At 60.5% G+C, this 23,883-nt stretch overlaps 1 protein-coding gene across 3 annotated transcripts; it reads right to left on the bottom strand.

Moving 5' to 3' along the window:
- Window positions 1-1,763: 1,763 nt before the first annotated feature.
- LOC131588554 (class I histocompatibility antigen, F10 alpha chain-like) lies at window positions 1,764-17,777 on the bottom strand. Of its 3 annotated transcripts, none has more exons than XM_058857492.1 (8): window positions 17,666-17,777; window positions 8,097-8,360; window positions 6,585-6,857; window positions 5,515-5,787; window positions 5,325-5,429; window positions 5,194-5,229; window positions 5,042-5,074; window positions 1,764-2,038 (listed from the first exon to the last, which is right to left on the bottom strand). In XM_058857492.1, the coding sequence occupies exons 1-7, from the start codon at window positions 17,751-17,753 to the stop codon at window positions 5,049-5,051; spliced, it is 1,065 nt and encodes a 354-aa protein (XP_058713475.1). In that variant the 5' UTR covers window positions 17,754-17,777; the 3' UTR covers window positions 1,764-2,038; window positions 5,042-5,048. The 3 variants fall into 3 exon arrangements, with proteins under 3 accessions (XP_058713475.1, XP_058713476.1, XP_058713473.1); XM_058857493.1 differs by lacking the exon at window positions 17,666-17,777 and adding an exon at window positions 15,221-15,333; XM_058857490.1 differs by lacking the exon at window positions 17,666-17,777 and adding an exon at window positions 12,779-12,936.
- Window positions 17,778-23,883: the final 6,106 nt, after the last annotated feature.

The raw sequence follows: 23,883 nt of genomic DNA on the forward strand, positions 1-23,883 counted from the left end.
AAACCAATCTCAAACTTAAACAAACCTAACCCAAACCTTACCCAAACTTAACCAAACCTAACCCAAACCTAACCCAAACTTAACCAAACCTGACCCAAAATTAACCCAAACTTAACCAAACCTGACCCAAACTTAACCAAACCTAACCCAAATTTAACCAAACCTAACCCAAACCTCACGCAAACTTAACCAAACCTGACCCAAAATTAACCCAAACTTAACCAAACCTGACCCAAACTTAACTGAACTTAACCAAACCAAACTCAAACCTAACCAAACCTAACCAAACTTAACTAAACCGAACCAAGCACGCATTGGCTGCCTGTCATTGCAGTGTCGCTGTTGATGCGTCCCTTTACCCAATCAGCTCTCTGATCGTGTGGTGGCCACGCATCTCCCCAGCCAATCACTGCCTCACCCATGAGATGACCACCAGCCCACTCTCGGACCATCTGACCCGCAGCTGAACCCTTCCCAGAGTGCTTTTTGGTGAACAAAAGTGAACGGAAGTGACCGGGATTTAACAAAGGTGGAAAAGGTCCTTATTCTGTAAGGGTTTTATTATTTCCCACAGTTATGGTCATCATCATCATCTTATGGTCATGGTCATCTCGTGGTCATCTCACAGTCACCTCATGGTCACAATCATCTCACAGCCATGGTTGTGTCATGATGATCTCATGGTTTTGATCACCACACAGTCATGGTGTGCTGTGGTCACCTCTTGGTCACCTCTTGGTCAAGATCATGTCATGGTCACAGTCATGGTCATCTCAAGGCCTTCCATCATTTCATGGCCATGGTGGTGTCATGGTTATCTCGTGGTCATCTGTCACGATGTCACGATCATCTTGCAGTTGTCTCATGGTCACAGTCATTTCCTGATCACCATCATCTTATGCTCATGGTCATCTCACTGTAATGGTCATCTCATGATCATGTCATTGTCACCTAATGGTCATCTCATGGCCACAATCACATCAGCATCACCTCAAGGCCACAGGTGTCCCATGGCCAAGCCATGGTCATCTCTTGGTCAAAATCATCTCATGGTCAGGGTTGTGGTTGTGTCATGGTCATGGTCATCTCCTGGTCATGGTCACAGTTGTGGTCACAGTCATGGTTATCCCATGGTCATGGTCATCTCAGGGTTGTGTCACTCATGGTCACTCTCACCTCATGGCCATCTTGTGCTTGTGTCATGGCCATGGTCATGGCCAGGGAACCTCTCTGTGATCCCAAGCACCGATTTTGGGACACTCAAGGACACCTGGGGACAGCGAGGCCTGGTCTGACCCCTCCCCCCATCCCACTGCCCCTCCAGGAGCCTAATGTGGCCAAACCCTCCTGGGGACACCTTGGACATGGGACACAGAGCGGGAAATGAATCCTGGGGAATGGAGCTGGGCATGGCTGGCAAGTCCCCACCCTCCTCCTGCTGTCCCCATCCCAGTCCTGGTGTCCCCACACTGCTCCTGGTGTCCCCAGCCTGTTCCTGGTGTCCATAACCCACTCCTGGTGTCCCCAACCCACTCCTCCTGTCCCCATCCTTCTGGTGTCCCCAGCCTGCTCCTGGTGTCCCTGTCCCAGTCCTGGTGTCCCCAGCCTGTCCCCAGTGTCCCCACCCCAGTTCCTGGTGTCCCCATTCCCATTCCTGCTGTTCCCATCCCTGTCCCCAGTGTCCCCATTCCTGTCCCCAGTGTCCCCACTCCCACTCCAGGCTCCCAGAGAGGAACTGCCAGACACTGGAGGAGGAACCCGGATTTCTTGCCTCAAGCAGGATTTATTGCTCCAAGCAGGATTTCTTGCCCCAAGCAGGATTTCTTGCCCCAAGCAGGATAATTTCACACCAGAAGTAAAGCATCGGGAATATTTGTGGGTTTTGGCTCTAAAACATTGGAAAACGGGAAATCGATCTGTTAGCAAGAGCTGTGGGGTGGGTGGCAGCAGTGGGATGAGCTCTGCTGGCAGCTCTCAGCATTCCCGGGAAGAGGGAAAGGGCCAGATCCAGCTCCATGGATCGCTCCAGCGGTGATTCCTGCCAGGATGAGAGAGGGTCACGGTGTCACCCTGTCCCCATTCCACAGGATGGACCTGGCTGGAGCCCATGGGGAGCAGGAGCTGCTCCAGAATCCCACCTGATCCCAACCCAATCCTGCTCCATCCATCCCACCTGATTTCATTCCATCCATTCTGCCCCAATTCTGCTCCATCCATTCTGCCCCAGTTCCTCTCTGGAATCTCAACCTGATCCTGGATCCCATCCATCATCCATCCATCCATCATCCATCCATCCATCCATCCATCCATCATCCATCCATCCATCCATCATCCATCCATCCATCCATCCATCCATCCATCATCCATCCATCCATCATCCATCATCCATCATCCATCCATCCATCATCCATCCATCCAACATCCATCAATCAGTCACCATCCATCATCCATCCATCATCCATCATCCATCCATCATCCATCATCCATCCATCCATGCATCATCCATCATCCATCATCCATCATCCATCATCCATCCATCATCCATGCATCATCCATCATCCATCATCCATCCATCATCCATCCATCCATCCATGCATCATCCATCATCCATCATCCATCATCCATCCATCCATCATCCATCCATCCATGCATCATCCATCATCCATCCATCATCCATCCATCCATGCATCATCCATCTGTGGATGCTAACTCTGAAACAGAGAGCTGTAGAAGTTGCAGGCCACATAGCTTCTCAGTCTTGCCTGAGAACGTGGCCTGAGAATTCATGGGGAGGATTCAAAACAATCCTCAGAGACAGAAAACAGCCTTGCAGGTGTTGTTTTCCTGTCCCTTGTTTTCTTTGCAGGAGAAGGTCGAGGGGTGTGTGCCCCACTGACCAATGATGGTGATGTAGCAGTTTATTAACCAATAAGAGTTTCCTTTCTGTACTTTCCATGTATTGGTCTATAAAAAAGACCTGAAGCGATAAACTGAGAGGAATTCTCCTGATTGACTCCTAGAGTCTGTGTCGTTCTCCTCGCTGTTCCTAATAGAATGACATCCATCCATCCATCCATCCATCCATCCATCATCCATCAATCCATCCATCCATCCATCATCCATCATCCATCCATCATCCATCATCCATCCATCCATCCATCCATCCATCATCCATCATCCATCCATCCATCATCCATCATCCATCCATCATCCATCCATCCATCCATCCATCCGTCATCCATCCATCATCCATCATCCATCATCCATCCATCATCCATCCATCATCCATCCATCATCCATCCATCCATCATCCATCATCCATCCATCCATCATCCATCATCCATCATCCATCCATCATCCATCCATCATCCATCCATCATCCATCATCCATCCATCCATCATCCATCCATCATCCATCCATCCATCATCCATCCATCATCCATCCATCATCCATCATCCATCCATCATCCATCCATCATCCATCCATCATCCATCCATCCATCATCCATCCATCATCCATCATCCATCCATCCATCATCCATCCATCATCCATCCATCATCCATCCATCATCCATCCATCCATCCATCATCCATCCATCCATCATCCATCCATCATCCATCCATCCATCATCCATCCATCCATCATCCATCATCCATCCATCATCCATCATCCATCCATCCATCATCCATCCATCCATCATCCATCCATCATCCATCCATCCATCATCCATCCATCCATCATCCATCATCCATCCATCCATCATCCATCCATCATCCATCCATCATCCATCCATCATCCATCCATCATCCATCCATCCATCCATCATCCATCCATCCATCATCCATCCATCCATCATCCATCCATCATCCATCCATCCATCCATCATCCATCATCCATCATCCATCCATCATCCATCCATCATCCATCATCCATCCATCCATCATCCATCATCCATCCATCCATCATCCATCCATCATCCATTCATCATCCATCCATCCATCATCCATCCATCATCCATCCATCATCCATCATCCATCCATCCATCATCCATCATCCATCCATCCATCCATCATCCATCCATCCATCATCCATCATCCATCCATCATCCATCCATCATCCATCATCCATCCATCCATCATCCATCCATCATCCATCCATCCATCCATCATCCATCATCCATCATCCATCCATCATCCATCCATCATCCATCCATCCATCCATCCATCATCCATCCATCATCCATCCATCATCCATCATCCATCATCCATCCATCATCCATCATCCATCCATCATCCATCCATCATCCATCCATCCATCCATCCATCCATCCATCATCCATCATCCATCCATCCATCATCCATCCATCCATCCATCATCCATCATCCATCCATCCATCCATCATCCATCATCCATCCATCCATCATCCATCCATCATCTATCATCTATCCATCATCCATCCATCATCCATCCATCATCCATCATCCATCCATCATCCATCATCCATCCATCATCAATCCATCATCCATCATCCATCATCCATCCATCCATCCATCCATCCATCCATCCATCCATCATCCATCCATCATCCATCCATCATCCATCCATCATCCATCCATCCATCCATCCATCATCCATCCATCCATCCCACCCGATCCTGCCACATCCACCCTGCCCCAATCCCTCTCGGGAATCCCAACCTGATCCTGCTCCATCCATCCCAACTAATCCCACACTGGAATCCTGCCTTGATCCAGAATCCCACCTGATCCCACCCCATCCCTCCTGCCCCAGTCCTGCTCCATTCCATTCCACCTGATCCTGCTCCAGAATCCAGCACTGATCCCTCTCCATCCATTCCACACCAATCCTGCTCCATCCATCCCACCTGATCCTGCTCCAGAATCCAGCACCGATCCCACTCAACAATTCCATCTGATCCTGCTCTGGATCCCTGCTCTGATCCAGAATCCCTCCCTGATCCCAGTCCGTCCATCCTGCCCTGATCCCCCTCTGGAATCCCACCCCAATCCCGCTCCATACGTGTGATTCAGATCTTGACTTCCGTGTTGTTTCCTGCAGAAAGAGAAGATCCGTGAGATTCCAGCATGGATCACACACCGGGATTAACCCCAGGATCCATCCTGGGATGCACAAAGAGGGGATCCAGAGCTGGATCCACCACTGGAACTCACCGGCTGGTGGGTTGTATCCATTCCTGTCCCTCCTCCCTGTGGGAAAACAGCGGGATCAGTGTGGGTGCTGCATTCCCAGAACGGTGCCGGGTGGATCCGTGCCCCTTCCCGACCCCCATCCCGTGTGTTACCGGATTGGAGCCTCCAGACACCGAATCCAATGAGGACAAGGACGAGGATGGCAGCGATGACGGACACAGCGATCACCACGGCGAGATTCATGCCAGATGTCGGCTCTGGGAAACGCGGGATAGTGAGGAGGGGAAGTGGAATCCCCATTCCAGAATTCCAAATCCTCAATTCCCACATTCCCAGCCTCACCCCAAGCGAAGATCCCGGGTTCCAGCATTCCGGGATGCTCCACCCGGCACCGGTACTGCTCCCACTCCTCCGGCAGCGCCTCGATCCTGGCCCAGGTGTGGAAGGTGCCGTCGCTGTTGGGAACGATCCCGCCCCACTCCGTCTCCTGATCCCGGATTTCACCCCCCTTCATCCAGTTGACTGCGATGGTGTTGGGATAGAATCCGTACACGTGGCAGGATAGGATCAGTGTCCCGTGTTCCTCTTTTCCGGACACATGGACGTCAGGGACCACTGGAATGGGATAATGGTGGAACTCATGCATGGAATTCCATGGGAATGGGATGAGGGTGAGATCTGCCCATGGAATTCCATGGGAATGGGAATGAGATTAGGTGACATCTGCCCATGGAATTCCATGGGAATGGGATGAGGGTGAGATCTGCCCATGGAATTCCATGGGAATGGGATTGGGTGATCTGACCATGGAATTTCATGGGAATGGGATGGGGGTGAGGTCTGCCCATGGAATTCCCACTGGAATGGGATTGGGTGAGATCTGCCCATGGAATTCCATGGGAATGGGATAATGGTGGAACTCATGCATTGAATTCCATGGGAATGGGATGGGGGTGAGGTCTGCCCATGGAATTCCATGGGAATGGGATTAGGTGAGATCTGCCCATGGAATTCCATGGGAATAGGATGGGGGTGAGATCTGCCCATGGAATTCCATGGGAATGGGAATGGGAATGGGATTGGGAATGGGAATGGGATGGGGGTGAGATCTGCACATGGAATTCCATGGGAATGGGATGGGAGCAAGATCTGCCCATGGAATTCCATAGGAATGCGAATGGGAATGGGAATGGGAATGGGATGGGGGTGAGATCTGCCCATGGAATTCCATTGGAATGGGATGGGGGCGAGATCTGACCATGGAATTCCATGGGAATGTGATGGGGGCGAGATCTGCCCATGGAATTCCATGGGAATGGAAATGGGATGGTGGCGATATCCGCCCATGGAATTCCCACAGGAATTACAGTGCTCCCAAGTCCTCCATTCCCAAATCCCAAATCCCCACCCACCTTTGCGCTCCAGCTCTTTCCGCCCGTATCCGATGTATTTCCGGAGCCATTCCGGGCAGACGTGTCCCAGGTAATTCTCCCGCCTCTCAACCTCGTTCTCATCTTCCCAGCGCCTCCGGGTGATCTCAGCAGCGTCGTCGGCCGCCACGAAGCTCTTGGATCCCAGCTCGAAGGAGATGAAATCCCGCCCGTCGTAGCCGTCCCAGTCGGATCCACGGACGCTCCCATCGGACAGGAGGTCACAGCCATAAAGCCACTGTGAGGTGTGGAGACCTGGGGGGGATTGAACCCACAGAGACCCATGGAATTGTGTCCCAGCCCCACAGATCCCATCCCAGCCCCACAGATCCCATCCCATCCCCACAGATCCCATCCCAGCCCCACAGATCCCATCCCAGCCCCACAGATCCCATCCCAGCCCCATGGATCCCATCCCAGCCCCACAATTCCCATCCCAGCCCCACAGATCCCATCCCAGTCCATGGATCCCATCCCAGCCCCACAGATCTCCATCTCAGCCCCACAGACCCCATCCCAGCCCCACAGATCCTATCTCAGACCCACAGATCTCCATCTGAGCCCCACAGATCCCATCCCAGCCCCACAATTCCCATCCCAGCCCCACAGATCCCATCCCAGCCCCACAATTCCCATCCCAGCCCCACAGTTCCCATCCCAGCCCCACAGATCTCCATCCCAGCCCCAGAATTCCCATCCCAGCCCCACAGACCCCATCCCAGCCCCAGGGATCCCATCCCAGCCCCACAGATCTCCATCTCAGCCCCACAATTCCCATCCCAGCCCCACAGATCTCCATCCCAGCCCCACAATTCCCATCCCAGCCCCACAGATCTCATCCCAGCCCCACAGATCTCCATCCCAGCCCCACAAATCCCATCCCAGCCCCACAGATCCCATCCCAGCCCCACAGTTCTCCATTCCAGCCCCACAGATCCCATCCCAGCCCCACAGATCCCATCCCAGCCCCACGGATCTCCATCCCAGCCCCATGGATCCCATCCCAGCCCCATGGATCCCATCCCAGCCCCACAGATCCCATCCCAGCCCCACAGATCTCCATCTCAGCCCCACAATTCCCATCCCAGCCCCACGGATCCCCATCCCAGCCCCAGGGATCCCATCCCAGCCCCACAGATCCCATCTCAGCCCCACAAATCCCATTCCAGCCCCACAGATCTCTATCCCAGCCCCACAGATCCCATCCCAGCCCCATGGATCCCATCCCAGCCCCACAGTTCCCATCCCAGCCCCACAGATCCCATCCCAGCCCCACAGATCCCATCCCAGCCCCACAGATCCCATCCCAGCCCCACGGATCCCATCCCAGCCCCACGGATCCCATCCCAGTCCCACAGATCCCATTCCAACCCCACAGATCTCTATCCCAGCCCCACAGATCCCATCCCAGCCCCACGGATCCCATCCCAGCCCCACAGATCCCATTCCAGCCCCACAAATCTCCATCCCAGCCCCACAGATCCCCCCACTCACCCTCGCTCTGGTTGTACCGGTGCCGCAGCGTCTTCAGGTTCTCCGCCTCCACATGCTGGTTCCCCTGACAGCGCTGGGTCTGGCGCTCCCAATATCCCGGCTCAGCTCTCTCCTCTATCCACCGCGTCAGCGGCTCCATCCGGCCCTGCTCGCTGTCGTAGCGCGTGAAGGGGATCCCGTCCACCAACCCCAATTCCATGAACTGGGGGACCCCTGGGCTGGGCTCTGACACCGCCACTTGCAGGTAACGCAGGGAGTGGAGAACTGGGGGGACATGGAGATTTGGGGGGGGCTGAGGGGGTCATGGATCAATGAAAGGGGAACTGGGAGAGCCGGGAAGGGATTTGGGGATCCTGGGGCCAAGGAAAGGGGATCCAGGGGTGGGAGAGGTGGGGTGGACAGGAAAGGGTGTGCAGGGGGGTCCCGGTGTCCAGGGGCTCAGGGGGTTCCAGGGTTATGGAAGGGGGGGTTCAGGGACTGGGAGAGGTGGGGTGGGGGTTCCAGCAGGTCCCTGTGCCCAGGAAAGGGGGTCCAGGGGACCCCAGTGCCAAGGAAAGGGGTCACGAGGTGGGGATGGCTGGAATGGGGGGCTTGGGGGTCCTTGATGCAGAGCAAAGGGGGGGTGAGAGCTGAGAAAAGCAGGAATGGGGGTCTGGGGGGGTCTCAGGGTGAAGGAAAAGGGGGGGTCTGGGGACTGGGAAAGGCGGGATGGATGGGAAAGGGGGTGCAGGGGGAGATTGGTACAGGATAAGGGAGTGCAGGGGAGGTCCCAGTGCCTGAGACTGAAAATTCAGGGCTCAGAATCCCCTCTGGGACCCTCCACTATTGGTGTCTAAAAATGCTCGCTCGCGGTGAGAGGCTTCTCCTGGGTCAAGCTGTTCAGGTATAAGCAATTTATTGTGAGGGTAAAGAGAGGGAGAGACCTGTGTCCGCCACCAGCCTCGGCGTGCCCGTGGTCCCGGGGGAGGGGAGAGAGCGCGGAGTGAGAGGGAGAAAAGAGGTTAGAGATCAGGGAAAACTAGAGAGAGGCAGGAACAGGGAGAGGGGTAAGAAGTAAGAGAGGGGTAGGAGTTAAGAGGTGGGGAAAGGGGTAAGGGCTAAGAGGGAGATAAGGGCTAAGAGCTCAGAGGTGAGAGCTAAGAGTCAAGAGTTAAGAGAGGAGAGAGAAGAGCTGAGAGAGTGTTGGGGAGGGTGAAACAGGGAAACCTTATGAATGTGGTTGTTTGGCAGAAGATTCTAAAAATATGAAGATATGAAATATGATCGAAGTAGAAATGAAAGCCTGCTTTGAGTCACGAAGCTGAGTACTGGTTACTGTATAACCAAAGAGCAATAGCCTAGCCAGCTAAAGGAGAATTCCTGCTGATAAAACAATGTCCTTCTGCTGATAGAAAGTCCAAAGGTCAAGAAGCAAGGAAAGAAGTTGTGAAGCTTTGTAGAATCTAAAATGCAGCGCTGCATGTTAATAGAGGGAAGCGCATAGGCTGTATGTAAATTCTTTAGTGGGTGTGTCTCATGGTGATTGGTTACTGGGAATTAGAATATTCACTATAGGAATGCATATATTGGATTGTAACAAGAACGCTCTCTTAGCTTTTCTCTCTCACCTCTGAACCCCTCTCCCTTACCTCTTACCCCTTTACCCCTCTCCCCCACTCCTAACTCTCAGTCCCCTCTCCCTGCTCCTACCCCTCTCGTCTTCCCTGCTCTCTCCCTCTGCTTTTTCCCTTTTTCCCTCTGTTGCTTTAACTCCCTCCCTCCCCTTTTCCAGCCTCTCCTCTGCTCTCCCCGCTCTCTCCCTCCTCCCCCGGACCACGTGGACGCCGAGGCTGGTGGCGGACACGGGTCTCCCCTCCTTTTACCCTTATAATAAATTGCTTATACTCGAACAGCTTGACCCTGGAGAAGTCTCTCACCGCGAGCGAGCGTTTTTTTACACACCAATAAGAGAGGAGTAAGAGTTAAGAGCGAGAGCTTCTTGTTACAATACAATAAATCTTTTTCTACAGTCAATATTCTAATTCCCAGTAACCAATCACTACAAGATACTAAAGAATTTACATACAGCCTCTGAGCATCCTCATATTAACATACAGCATTGCATTTTAAACTCTACAAAGCTTTACAAGTTTTTTCCTTGACCTTTGGACTTTTTATCAGCAGAAGGACAGTGTTTTATCAGCAGGGATTCTCCTTTAGCTGGCTAGGCTATTGCTCTTTGGTTATACATTAACTCGTACTCAGCTTCATGACTCAAAGCAGGCTTTCATTTCTACTTCGATTCTAACCTTCATATTTACAGAATCTTCTGCCAAGCAATCACATTCATAAGGTTTCCCTGTTTCACCCTCCCCAACACTCCACGACCCCCCAGGGACCATCCCGGACCCCCTGGGACCCCCATATAGGACGAGCAGGGGGTGAAGAACTGGGGGGACGCAGAGATTGGGGGGTCAGGAAGCGGAACCGGGAGAGCCGGGAATGGTCCAAGGTTCAAGGACGGGGCTGGGAGAGGCGCGATGGGGGATCCAGGGGGTCCCTGTGACCACGAAAGGGGGTCCAGGGGTCCCTGGGGTTGAGGAGAGCGGGGTCTGGGAGCTGGGAAAGGCAGGAATGGGGGTCCAGGGGGTCCCTGGGTGACGGGAAAGGGGGGCTGGGGCGGGGAGAGGCGGGCGGATCCCGGGGACGCAGTTTGGGAGAAAGGAAAGAGAAAGTGACCGAGGGAACGCGGTGGGGGGAGGGGACGCGGGGAAAGGGGAATTCCAGGGAGTTCATCCGGACCCCACTGGATCCCTGCTGAGACCCCCGAGACCCCTGGGACCCTCTGAGACCCCGTTTCGGGAAGCGGCGCGAGTGGAAAACGGGGTGGAGACGGAAATTTGGGAGATCCGGGGGGTCCAAAAGCCGAGGAAAAGGGTGGGTCTGGGGTCTGAGAAAGGCGGGATGGCCGGGAATGGGGTGCTGGCGCGTCCCAGAGCACTGGCGGGGTTGTGGGGGTGTCCCAGACCCGGATAAGGGAATTCAGGGGGTTCCAAGTGCCCGGGAATGGGGGTTCAGGGGGGTGCCCGTGCCAGATGAGGGGGTACACGGGGGTCCCGGTGCTGGGAAAGGGGATTGAAAGGGGTCACAGGACCCAAAATGAGGCTCAGGGGGGTTCCTGGTGCCCAAAAATGAAAGTTCAGGGGGTCCCGGTGCCCGGGAAATGGATTTCAGGGGGGTCCCTTCCTATGTTCCGGGATTCAAGGGGACCCGGTGCCTGAAAATGGGGGTTCAGGGGTGTCCCGGTGCCCAGAAATGGGGGTTCCGGGAGGTTTCCGTGCCCGAGAATGGGGGTTCAGGGGGTTCCAGGTTCCAGATAAGGAGGTGCAGGGGTTTCCGTGGCTGGGGAAGGGGGTACCAGGGCGTCCCAGTGCCCCGAAATGAACGTTCAAGGGGGTCTCTGTGCCCAGGAAGGGGGGTTCGCCCGGAAATGGAAGTGCAGGGGTTCCCGGTGCCCAGGAATTGCGGCTCAGGGGGGTCCCGGTGCCGGGGACAGTCCCCGGTCCCCGGGCAGATCCCGGTGCCGCAGCCTGGGAGACGCGAAAGTGACCGGGAGAGCGCGGGGAGGGGACAGAGGAAACCCTGGGAATTCCCTTGAATCCCCTCTGGGATCACCCAGGACCCCCCCACAGGACGCGCAGGGAGTGGAGAACTGGGGGGACGCAGAGATTTGGGGTCTGGGGACGTCCAAAGGTCGGGAAGCAGAACCGGGAGAGCCGGGAATGGTCCAAGGTTCAAGGACGGGGCTGGGAGAGGCGCGATGGGGGATCCAGGGGGTCCCTGTGACCACGAAAGGGGGTCCAGGGGTCCCTGGGGTTGAGGAGAGCGGGGTCTGGGAGCTGGGAAAGGCAGGAATGGGGGTCCAGGGGGTCCCTGGGTGACGGGAAAGGGGGGCTGGGGCGGGGAGAGGCGGGCGGATCCCGGGGACGCAGTTTGGGAGATGGGAAAGAGAAAGTGACCGAGGGAACGCGGTGGGGGGAGGGGACGCGGGGTAAGGGGAATTCCAGGGAGTTCATCCGGATCCCACTGGATCCCTGCTGAGACCCCCCGAGACCCCTGGGATCCTCTGGGGCCCCGTTTCGGGAAGCGGCGGGAGTGGAACACCGGGTGGAGACGGAAATTTGGGAGATCCGGGGGGTCCAAAAGCCGAGGAAAAGGGCGGGTCTCGGGTCTGGGAAAGGCGGGATGGCCGGGAATGGGGTGCAGGGGGGTTCCAGAGCACTGGCGGGGTTATGGGGCGGGGGCCTAGTCCACGATTAGGGGTGCAGGGTGTTCCTGGTGCCCACAAATAAGGGTTCAGAGGGTTACCGTGCCGGGGAATCGGAGTTAAGGGAGAGTTTCCTTCCCGGAATTTGGGGGTTCAACAAAGTTCCGCTGCCCGAAATTGGGGATTCAGGGGGTCCCAGAGCCCGGGAATGGGGGTTCAGGAGGTCCCGGTGCCAGATGAGGGGGTACAGGGGGGTCCTAGTGCTGGAAAAGGGGATTGAGGGGGGTCACAGGATTCAAATTGGGGCTCAGAGGGATTCCCCTGCCCGGGAATGGAGGTTTAGGAGACCCCGGTGCCCGGAAATGAAGTTCAGAAAGGTCCCGGCGTCCGGGAATTGCGGTTCAGGGTGGTCCCGGATTCGGGGGGTCCCACTCACCTCTCGGCGGGCCGCCCGGGTCCCCCAGGATCCCCTGCAGCCCCAAGAGGAGCCCCAAAAGGAGCCCCAGAGGCAGCGCTGGACCCATCGCGCTGCTCCGCTGCGGCCCCGGGCACAGCTCTGGTCCCTCCCGCCCACAGCTCTGGCCCCGCCCACAGAGCCGCCTCCTGCCCCGCCATTGGCGCAGCTATTTCCTGCTCGCCAATGGCAGCCCGGTGTGTCAGTGACGTCACCGGGCGCCGGGCAGATCCCGGGTTCTCAGGTTAGGACGCGGAAGAGGACGAGCCCGAGGCGGGGCTGGGGGGAGGGGACGGGGGAATTCCAGAGAATCCCTCTGGATCTACCTGGATCCCTCTGGATCCCCGCTGCGGCCGCCCTGGAGCCCTCTGGGAACCACCTGGGACCCCCTGGGACCCCGCTTGAGAAAGCGCTGGGTGTGGAGAACTGGGGGGAAACGGAAATTTGGGAGATCTGGGGGTGCAAAGGTGAAGGAAAAGGGCGGCTCGGGGGTCTGGGAAGGGCGGGATGCCCGGGAACGGGGGGCGGGGGGGTCCCAGAACACGGGAAGGGGGTCCAGGAGGGGGTTCCAGTCCCGGAGAAGGGGGTGCAGGGGGTCCCCATGCCCAGGAACGGAGGTTCAGGGGGTCCCGGGAAGAAGGAAAAGTGGGGGCTGGGGTCTCCGAGAGGGGGAGGGGCGGGAAAGGGGGTGGGGGGTGTTGGAGATGGGGCTGCAGGGGGATCCCCGTGCTGGATATGGGGGTACAGGGGGGTCCCGGTGTGCGAGGATGGAGGGTTTGGGAGGGCTCCAGTCCCGGGTTCGGGGGTGCACGGGGGTCCTGGTGCAGCGGAATGGGGGTTCAGGGGGTCCCGGTGCTGCATAAGGGCATGCAGAGGGGTCCCGGTGCCCAGGAAATGGGGTTCAGGGGGGGTCCCTTCCTGGTCATCGGGGTTCAGGGGGTCCCGGTGCCAGATAATGGCGTGGTGGGGATCCGGTGCTGGGAAAGGGGGTGCAGGGGGGTTCCCGTTCCCAGGAATGGGGGCCTTAGGGGGTCCTGGTGCAGCAGAATGGGGGTTCAGGGGGTCCCGGTGCCCAGGAAATGGGGTTGAGGGCGGTCTCTCCTATGTTCTGGTGTTCAAGGGGTCCCGGTGCCTGAAAAAGGGGGGTCCCGGTGCCCAGAAATGGGGGTTCCGGGAGGTTTTTGTGCCCGAGAATGGGGGTTCAGGGGGTTCCAGGTTCCAGATAAGAGGGTGCAGGGGTTTTCGGGGTCGGGGAAGGGGGTACAGGGGGCCCGGGTGCCCCGAAATGAACGTTCAAGGGGGTCTCTGTGCCCAGGAAGGGGGGTTCGCCCGGAAATGGAAGTGCAGGGGTTCCCGGTGCCCAGGAATTGCGGCTCAGGGGGGTCCCGGTGCCGGGGGCAATCCCCGGTCCCCGGGCAGATCCCGGGGCCGCAGCCTGGGAGACGCGAAAGTGACCGGGAGAGCGCGGGGAGGGGACAGAGGAAAGCCTGGGAATTCCCTTGAATCCCCCCTGGGATCACCCAGGACCCCCCCACAGGACGCGCAGGGGGTGGAGAACTGGGGGGACGCAGAGATTTGGGGGTCTGGGGGCGTCCAAAGGTCAGGAAGCGGAACCGGGAGAGCCGGGAATGGTCCAAGGTTCAAGGAAGGGGCTGGGAGAGGCGCGATGGGGGATCCAGGGGGTCCCTGTGCCCACGAAAGGGGGTCCAGGGGTCCGTGGGGTTGAGGAGAGCGGGGTCTGGGAGCTGGGAAAGGCAGGAATGGGGGTCCAGGGGGTCCCTGGGTGACGGGAAAGGGGGGCTGGGGCGGGGAGAGGCGGGCGGATCCCGGGGACGCAGTTTGGGAGAATGGAAAGAGAAAGTGACCGAGGGAACGCGGTAGGGGGAGGGGACGCGGGGAAAGGGGAATTCCAGGGAGCTCATCTGGATCCCATTGGATCCCTGCTGAGACCCCCCGAGACCCCTGGGACCCTCTGGGACCCCGTTTCGGGAAGCGGCGGGAGTGGAAAACGGGGTGGAGACGGAAATTTGGGAGATCCGGGTTGTCCAAAAGCCGAGGAAAAGGGCGGCTCGGGGATCTGGGAAAAGCGAGATTCCCGGGAATGGGGTGCAGGGGGGTCCCAGTGCATTGGAGGGGGTGCGGGGGGGTCCCAGTCCCGGATAAGGGAATTCCGGGGGTTCCCAGTGCCCGGGAATGGTGGTTCAGGGGGGTGTCGGTGCCAGATGAGGGGGTACACGGGGGTCCCGGTGCTCGGAAAGGGGATTGAGGGGGGTCACAGGACTCAAAATGGGACTCAGGGGGGTTCCCCTGGCCGGGAATTGAGGTTTAGGGTGTTCCCGGTGCCCGGAAAGAGAAGTTCAAAAGGGTCCCGGTGTCCGGGAATTGCGGCTCAGGGTGGTCCCGGTTTCGGGGGGTCCCACTCACCTCTCGGAGGGCCGCTCGAGTCCCCCAGGATCCCCTGCAGCCCCAAGAGGAGCCCCAAAAGGAGCCCCAGAGGCAGCGCTGGACCCATCGCGCTGCTCCGCTGCGGCCCCGGGCACAGCTCTGGTCCCTCCCGCCCACAGCTCTGGCCCCGCCCACAGAGCCGCCTCCTGCCCCGCCATTGGCGCCGCTATTTCCTGCTCGCCAATGGCAGCCCGGTATGTCAGTGACGTCACCGGGCGCCGGGCAGATCCCGGGTTCTCAGGTTAGGACGCGGAAGAGGACGAGCCCGAGGCGGGGCTGGGGGGAGGGGACGGGGGAATTCCAGAGAATCCCTCTGGATCGACCTGGATCCCTCTGGATCCCCGCTACGGCCGCCCTGGAGCCCTCTGGGAACCACCTGGGACCCCCTGGGACCCCGCTTGAGAAAGCGCTGGGTGTGGAGAACTGGGGGGACCCGGAAATTTGGGGATCTGGGGGTGCAAAGGTGAAGGAAAAGGGCGGCTCGGGGGTCTGGGAAGGGCGGGGTGCCCGGGAACGGGGGGCGGGGGGTCCCAGAACACGGGAAGGGGGTCCAGGAGGGGGTTCCAGTCCCGGATAAGGATGTGCAGGGGGTCCCCATGCCCAGGAACGGAGGTTCAGGGGGTATCGGGGTCAAGGAAAAGTGGGGGCTGGGGTCTCCGAGAGGGGGAGGGGCGGGAAAGGGGGTGGGGGGTGCTGGATATGGGGCTGCAGGGGGATCCCCGTGCCGGATATGGGGGTACAGGGGGGTCCCGGTGTGCGAGGATGGAGGGTCTGGGAGGGCTCCAGTCCCGGGTACGGGGGTGCACGGGGGTCCTGGTGCAGCGGAATGGGGGTTCAGGGGGTCCCGGTGCTGCATAAGGGGATGCAGAGGGGTCCCGATGCCCAGGAAATGGGGTTCGGGTGGGGGTCCCTTCCTGGTCATCGGGGTTCAGGGGGTCCCGGTGCCAGATAATGGCTTGGTGGGGATCCGGTGCTGGGAAAGGGGGTGCAGGGGGGTTCCCGTTCACAGGAATGGGGGCCTTAGGGGGTCCTGGTGCAGCAGAAGGGGGGTTCAGGGGGTCCCGGTGCCCAGGAAATGGGGTTCAGGGGTGTCCCTTCCTATGTTTCGGGGTTCAAGAGGTCCCGGTGACTGAAAATGGAGGTTCAGGGAAGTCCCGATTCCGAGAAATGGGGGTTCCGGGAGGTTTCCGTGCCCGAGAATGGGGGTTCAGGGGGGTCCAGGCGCCAGATAAGGGGGTGCAGGGGTTTTCGGGGCTGGGAAAGGCGGTACAGGGGGGTCCCGAAATGAACGTTCAAGGGGGTCTCTGTGCCCAGGAAGGGGGGTTCGCCCGGAAATGGAAGTGCAGGGGTTCCTGGTGCCCAGGAATTGCGGCTCAGGGGGGTCCCGGTGCCGGGGGCAGTCCCCGGTCCCCGGGCAGATCCCGGGGCCGCAGCTTGGGAGACGCGAAAGTGACCGGGAGAGCGCGGGGAGGGGACAGAGGAAACCCTGGGAATTCCCCTGAATCCCCCCTGGGATCACCCAGGATCCCCCCACAGGACGCGCAGGGGTGGAGAACTGGGGGGACGCAGAGATTTGGGGGTCTGGGGGCGTCCAAAGGTCAGGAAGCAGAACCGGGAGAGCCGGGAATGGTCCAAGGTTCAAGGACGGGGCTGGGAGAGGCGCGATGGGGGATCCAAGGGGTCCCTGTGCCCACGAAAGGGGGTCCAGGGGTCCGTGGGGTTGAGGAGAGCGGGGTCTGGGAGCTGGGAAAGGCAGGAATGGGGGTCCAGGGGGTCCCTGGGTGACGGGAAAGGGGGGCTGGGGCGGGGAGAGGCGGGCGGATCCCGGGGACGCAGTTTGGGAGACGGGAAAGAGAAAGTGACCGAGGGAACGCGGTGGGGGGAGGGGACGCGGGGAAAGGGGAATTCCAGGGAGTTCATCTGGATCCCATTGGATCCCTGCTGAGACCCCCCGAGACCCCTGGGACCCTCTGGGACCCCGTTTCGGGAAGCGGCGGGAGTGGAAAACGGGGTGGAGACGGAAATTTGGGAGATCCGGGGGGGTCCAAAAGCCGAGGAAAAAAGCGGCTCGGGGGTCTGGGAAAAGCGAGATTCGCGGGAATGGGGTGCAGGGGGGTCCCAGTGCATTGGAGGGGGTGCGGGGGGGTCCCAGTCCGGGATAAGGGAATTCCGGGGGTTCCCAGTGCCCGGGAATGGTGGTTCAGGGGGGTGTCGGTGCCAGATGAGGGGGTACACGGGGGTCCCGGTGCTCGGAAAGGGGATTGAGGGGGGTCACAGGACTCAAAATATGGCTCAGGGGGGGTTCCCCTGGCCGGGAATTGAGGTTTAGGGTGTTCCCGGTGCCCGGAAAGCGAAGTTCAGGAGGGTCCCGGTGTCCGGGAATTGCGGTTCAGGGTGGTCCCGGTTTCGGGGGGTCCCACTCACCTCTCGGCGGGCCGCTCGAGTCCCCCAGGATCCCCTGCAGCCCCAAGAGGAGCCCCAAAAGGAGCCCCAGAGGCAGCGCTGGACCCATCGCGCTGCTCCGCTGCGGCCCCGGGCACAGCTCTGGTCCCTCCCGCCCACAGCTCTGGCCCCGCCCACAGAGCCGCCTCCTGCCCCGCCATTGGCGCCGCTATTTCCTGCTCGCCAATGGCAGCCCGGTATGTCAGTGACGTCACCGGGCGCCGGGCAGATCCCGGGTTCTCAGGTTAGGACGCGGAAGAGGACGAGCCCGAGGCGGGGCTGGGGGGAGGGGACAGGGGAATTCCAGAGAATCCCTCTGGATCCCTCTGGATCCCCGCTGCGGCCGCCCTGGAGCCCTCTGGGAACCACCTGGGACCCCCTGGGACCCCGCTTGAGAAAGCGCCGGGTGTGGAGAACTGGGGGGACTCGGAAATTTGGGAGATCTGGGGGTGCAAAGGTGAAGGAAAAGGGCGGCTCGGGGGTCTGGGAAGGGCGGGATGGCCGGGAACGGGGGGCGGGGGGGTCCCAGAACACGGGAAGGGGGTCCAGGAGGGGGTTCCAGTCCCGGAGAAGGGGGTGCAGGGGGTCCCCATGCCCAGGAACGGAGGTTCAGGGGGTCCCGGGGTCAAGGAAAAGTGGGGGCTGGGGTCTCCGAGAGGGGGAGGGGCGGGAAAGGGGGTGGGGGGTGCTGGAGATGGGGCTGCAGGGGGATCCCCGTGCTGGATATGGGGGTACAGGGGGGCCCCGGTGTGTGAGGATGGAGGGTTTGGGAGGGTTCCAGTCCCGGGTACGGGGGTGCACGGGGGTCCTGGTGCAGCGGAATGGGGGTTCAGGGGGTCCCGCTGCTGCATAAGGGGATGCAGAGGGGTCCCGATGCCCAGGAAATGGGGTTCGGGGGGGGATCCCTTCCTGGTCATCGGGGTTCAGGGGGTCACGGTGCCCGATAATGGCGTGGCTGTGATCCGGTGCTTGGAAATAGGGTGCAGGGGGGTTCCCTTTGCCAGGAATGGGGGCCTTAGGGGGTCCTGATGCAGCAGAATGGGGGTTCAGGGGGTCCAAATGCCCAGTAAACGGGGTTCAGACGCGGGCCCGTCCTATGTTCTGGGGTTCAAGGGGTCCCAGTGCCTGAAAATGGAGGTTCAGGGTGTCCCGGTGCCCAGAAATGGGGGTTCCGGGAGGTTTCCGTGCCCGAGAATGGGGATTCAGGGGGTTCCAGGTTCCAGATAAGGGGGTGCAGGGGTTTTCGGGGCTGGAGATGGAGGTACAGGGGGGTCTCGGTGCCCCGAAATGAACGTTCAAGGGGGTCTCTGTGCCCAGGAAGGGGGGTTCGCCCGGAAATGGAAGTGCAGGGGTTCCCGGTGCCCAGGAATTGCGGCTCAGGGGGGTCCCGGTGCAGGGGGCAGTCCCCGGTCCCCGGGCAGATCCCGGGGCCGCAGCTTGGGAGACGCGAAAGTGACCGGGAGAGCGCAGGGAGGGGACAGAGGAAACCCTGGGAATTCCCCTGAATCCCCCTTGGGATCACCCAGGACCCCCCTCACAGGACGCGCAGGGGGTGGAGAACTGGGGGGACGCAGAGATTTGGGGGTCTGGGGGCGTCCAAAGGTCGGGAAGCGGAACCGGGAGAGCCGGGAATGGTCCAAGGTTCAAGGACGGGGCTGGGAGAGGCGCGATGGGAGATCCAGGGAGTCCCTGTGACCACGAAAGGGGGTCCAGGGGTGCCTGGGGTTGAGGAGAGCGGGGTCTGGGAGCTGGGAAAGGCAGGAATGGGGGTCCAGGGGGTCCCTGGGTGACGGGAAAGGGGGGCTGGGGCGGGGAGAGGCGGGCGGATCCCGGGGACGCAGTTTGGGAGAATGGAAAGAGAAAGTGACCGAGGGAACGCGGTGGGGGGAGGGGACGCGGGGAAAGGGGAATTCCAGGGAGTTCATCTGGATCCCATTGGATCCCTGCTGAGACCCCCCGAGACCCCTGGGACCCTCTGGGACCCCGTTTCGGGAAGCGGCGGGAGTGGAAAACGGGGTGGAGACGGAAATTTGGGAGATCCGGGGGGTCCAAAAGCCGAGGAAAAGGGCGGGTCTGGGGTCTGGGAAAAGCCGAATGCCCGGGAATGGGGTGCAGGGGGGTCCCAGTGCATTGGAGGGGGTGCGGGGGGGTCCCAGTCCCGGATAAGGGAATTCAGGGGGTTCCCAGTGCCCGGGAATGGGGGTTCAGGGGGGTACCGGTTCCAGATGACGGGGTACACGGGGGTCCCGGTGCTGGGAAAGGGGATTGAGGGGGGTCACAGGACTCAAAATGGGACTCAGGGGGGTTCCCCTGCCCGGGAATGGAAGTTTAGGGTGTTCCCGGTGCCCGGAAAGTGAAGTTCAGGGGGGTCCCGGTGTCCGGGAATTGCGGTTCAGGGTGGTCTCGGATTCGGGGGGTCCCACTCACCTCTCGGCGGGCCGCCCGGGTCCCCCAGGATCCCCTGCAGCCCCAAGAGGAGCCCCAAAAGGAGCCCCAGAGGCAGCGCTGGACCCATCGCGCTGCTCCGCTGCGGCCCCGGGCACAGCTCTGGTCCCTCCCGCCCACAGCTCTGGCCCCGCCCACAGAGCCGCCTCCTGCCCCGCCATTGGCGCCGCTATTTCCTGCTCGCCAATGGCAGCCCGGTGTGTCAGTGACGTCACCGGGCGCCGGGCAGATCCCGGGTTCTCAGGTTAGGACGCGGAAGAGGACGAGCCCGAGGCGGGGCTGGGGGGAGGGGACGGGGGAATTCCAGAGAATCCCTCTGGATCCCTCTGGATCCCTCTGGATCCCTCTGGATCCCCGCTGCGGCCGCCCTGGAGCCCTCTGGGAACCACCTGGGGCCCCCTGGGACCCCGCTTGAGAAAGCGCCGGGTGTGGAGAACTGGGGGGACCCGGAAATTTGGGAGATCTGGGGGTGCAAAGGTGAAGGAAAAGGGCGGCTCGGGGGTCTGGGAAGGGCGGGATGGCCGGGAACGGGATCAGGGGGTCCCAGAACACGGGAAGGGGGTCCAGGAGGGGGTTCCAGTCCCGGATAAGGGGGTGCAGGGGGTCCCCATGCCCAGGAACGGAGGTTCAGGGGGTCCCGGGGTCAAGGAAAAGTGGGGGCTGGGGTCTCCGAGAGGGGGAGGGGCGGGAAAGGGGGTGGGGGGTGCTGGATATGGGGCTGCAGGGGGATCCCCGTGCTGGATATGGGGGTACAGGGGGGTCCCGGTGTGTGAGGATGGAGGGTTTGGGAGGGCTCCAGTCCCGGGTTCGGGGGTGCACGGGGGTCCTGGTGCAGCGGAATGGGGGTTCAGGGGGTCCCGGTACTGCATAAGGGGATGCAGAGGGGTCCCGATACCCAGGAAATGGGGTTCGGGGGGGGGTCCCTTCCTGGTCATCGGGGTTCAGGACGGTCCGGGTGCCAGATAATGGCTTGGTGGGGATCCGGTGGTGGGAAAGGGGGTGCAGGGGGGTTCCCGTTCACAGGAATGGGGGCCTTAGGGGGTCCTGGTGCAGCGGAATGGGGGTTCAGGGGGTCCCGGTGCCCAGGAAATGGGGTTCAGAGGGTCCCTTCCTAAGTTTTGGGGTTCAAGGAGGCCCAGTGCCTGAAAATGGAGGTTCAGGGGATTCCTGGTGCCCAGAAATGGGGGTTCCGGGAGGTTTCCGTGCCCGAGAATGGGGGTTCAGGGGGTTCCAGGTTCCAGATAAGGGAGTGCAGGGGTTTTCAGGGCTGGGGAAGGGGGTACCAGGTGGTCCCGGTGCCCCGAAATGAACGTCCAAGGGGGTCTCTGTGCCCAGGAAGGGGGGTTCGCCCGGAAATGGAAGTGCAGGGGTTCCCGGTGCCCGGGAATTGCGGCTCAGGGGGGTCCCGGTGCCGGGGGCAGTACCCGGTCCCCGGGCAGATCCCGGGGCCGCAGCTTGGGAGACGCGAAAGTGACCGGGAGAGCGCGGGGAGGGGACAGAGGAAACCCTGGGAATTCCCCTGAATCCCCCCTGGGATCACCCAGGACCCCCCCACAGGACGCGCAGGGGGTGGAGAACTGGGGGGACGCAGAGATTTGGGGGTCTGGGGGCGTCCAAATTTCGGGAAGCAGAACCGGGAGAGCCGGGAATGGTCCAAGGTTCAAGGAAGGGGCTGGGAGAGGCGCGATGGGGGATCCAGGGGGATCCTGTGACCACGAAAGGGGGTCCAGGGGTCCGTGGGGTTGAGGAGAGCGGGGTCTGGGAGCTGGGAAAGGCAGGAATGGGGGTGCAGGAGGTCCCGGGGACGCAGTTTGGGAGACGGGAAAGAGAAAGTGACCGAGGGAACGCGGTGGGGGGAGGGGACGCGGGGAAAGGGGAATTCCAGGGAGTTCATCTGGATCCCATTGGATCCCTGCTGAGACCCCCCGAGACCCCTGGGACCCTCTGGGACCCCGTTTCGGAAAGCGGCGGGAGTGGAAAACGGGGTGGTAACAGAAATTTGGGGATCTGGGGGTGCAAAGGTGAAGGAAAAGGGCGGCTCGGGGGTCTGGGAAGGGCGGGATGGCCGGGAACGGGGGGCGGGGGGTCCCAGAACACGGGAAGGGGGTCCAGGAGGGGGTTCCAGTCCCGGAGAAAAGGGTGCAGGGGGTCCCCATGCCCAGGAACGGAGGTTCAGGGGGTCCCGGGAAGAAGGAAAAGTGGCGGCTGGGGTCTCCGAGAGGGGGAGGGGCGGGAAAGGGGGTGGGGGGTGCTGGAGATGGGGCTGCAGGGGGATCCCCGTGCTGGATATGGGGGTATAGGGGGGTCACGGTGTGCGAGGATGGAGGGTTTGGGAGGGCTCCAGTCCCGGGTACGGGGGTGCACGGGGGTCCTGGTGCAGCGGAATGGGGGTTCAGGGGGTCCCGGTGCTGCATGAGGGGATGCAGAGGGGTCCCGATGCCCAGGAAATGGGGTTCGGGGGGGTCCCTTCCTGGTCATCGGGGTTCAGGGGGTCCCGGTACCAGATAGTGGCGTGGTGGGGATCCGGTGCTGGGAAAGGGGGTGCAGGGGGTGTTCCCGTTCCCAGGAATGGGGGCTTAAGGGGATCCTGGTGCAGCAGAATGGGGGTTCAGGGGGTCCCGGTGCCCAGGAAACGAAAGTTCAGGGGGTCCCTTCCTATGTTCCGGGGTTCAAGGAGTCCCAGTGCCTGAAAATGGAGGTTCAGGGGGGTCCCGGTGCCCAGAAATGGGGGTTCCGGGAGGTTTCCGTGCCCGAGAATGGGGGTTCAGGGGGTTCCAGGTGCCAGATAAGGGGGTGCAGGGGAATTCGGGGCTGGGGAAGGGGATACAGGGGGTCCCGGTGCCCCGAAATGAACGTTCAAGGGGGTCTCTGTGCCCAGGAATGGGGGTTCGCCCGGAAATGGAAGTGCAGGGGTTCCCGGTGCCCAGGAATTGCGGCTCAGGGGGGTCCCGGTGCCGGGGGCAGTCCCCGGTCCCCGGGCAGATCCCGGGGCCGCAGCTTGGGAGACGCGAAAGTGACCGGGAGAGCGCGGGGAGGGAACAGAGGAAACCCTGGGAATTCCCCTGAATCCCCCCTGGGATCACCCAGGACCCCCCCACAGGACGCGCAGGGGGTGGAGAACTGGGGGGACGCAGAGATTTGGGGGTCTGGGGGCGTCCAAAGGTCAGGAAGCAGAACCGGGAGAGCCGGGAATGGTCCAAGGTTCAAGGACGGGGCTGGGAGAGGCGCGATGGGGGATCCAAGGGGTCCCTGTGACCACGAAAGGGGGTCCAGGGGTCCGTGGGGTTGAGGAGAGCGGGGTCTGGGAGCTGGGAAAGGCAGGAATGGGGGTCCAGGGGGTCCCTGGGTGACGGGAAAGGGGGGCTGGGGCGGGGAGAGGCGGGCGGATCCCGGGGACGCAGTTTGGGAGACGGGAAAGAGAAAGTGACCGAGGGAACGCGGTGGGGGGAGGGGACGCGGGGAAAGGGGAATTCCAGGGAGTTCATCTGGATCCCATTGGATCCCTGCTGAGACCCCCCGAGACCCCTGGGACCCTCTGGGACCCCGTTTCGGGAAGCGGAGGGAGTGGAAAACGGGGTGGAGACGGAAATTTGGGAGATCCGGGGGGGTCCAAAAGCCGAGGAAAAAAGCGGCTCGGGGGTCTGGGAAAAGCGAGATTCGCGGGAATGGGGTGCAGGGGGGTCCCAGTGCATTGGAGGGGGTGCGGGGGGGTCCCAGTCCGGGATAAGGGAATTCCGGGGGTTCCCAGTGCCCGG

This window comes from Poecile atricapillus, chromosome 26 (assembly GCF_030490865.1).
Source record: "Poecile atricapillus isolate bPoeAtr1 chromosome 26, bPoeAtr1.hap1, whole genome shotgun sequence".
Classification (NCBI taxonomy): domain Eukaryota; kingdom Metazoa; phylum Chordata; class Aves; order Passeriformes; family Paridae; genus Poecile; species Poecile atricapillus.

Coding starts and splice junctions, on each gene's coding strand:
- LOC131588554 (XM_058857492.1), bottom strand. CDS start 17,753: ATGGGTCCAGCGCTGCCTCTGGGGCTCCTTTTGGGGCTCCTCTTGGGG. Junction 6,858..8,096: donor CCGGTACAACCAGAGCGAGG/GTGAGTGGGGGG, acceptor AATCCCCCCCAG/GTCTCCACACCTCACAGTGG. Junction 5,075..5,193: donor TGGATACAACCCACCAGCCG/GTGAGTTCCAGT, acceptor CTCTTTCTGCAG/GAAACAACACGGAAGTCAAG.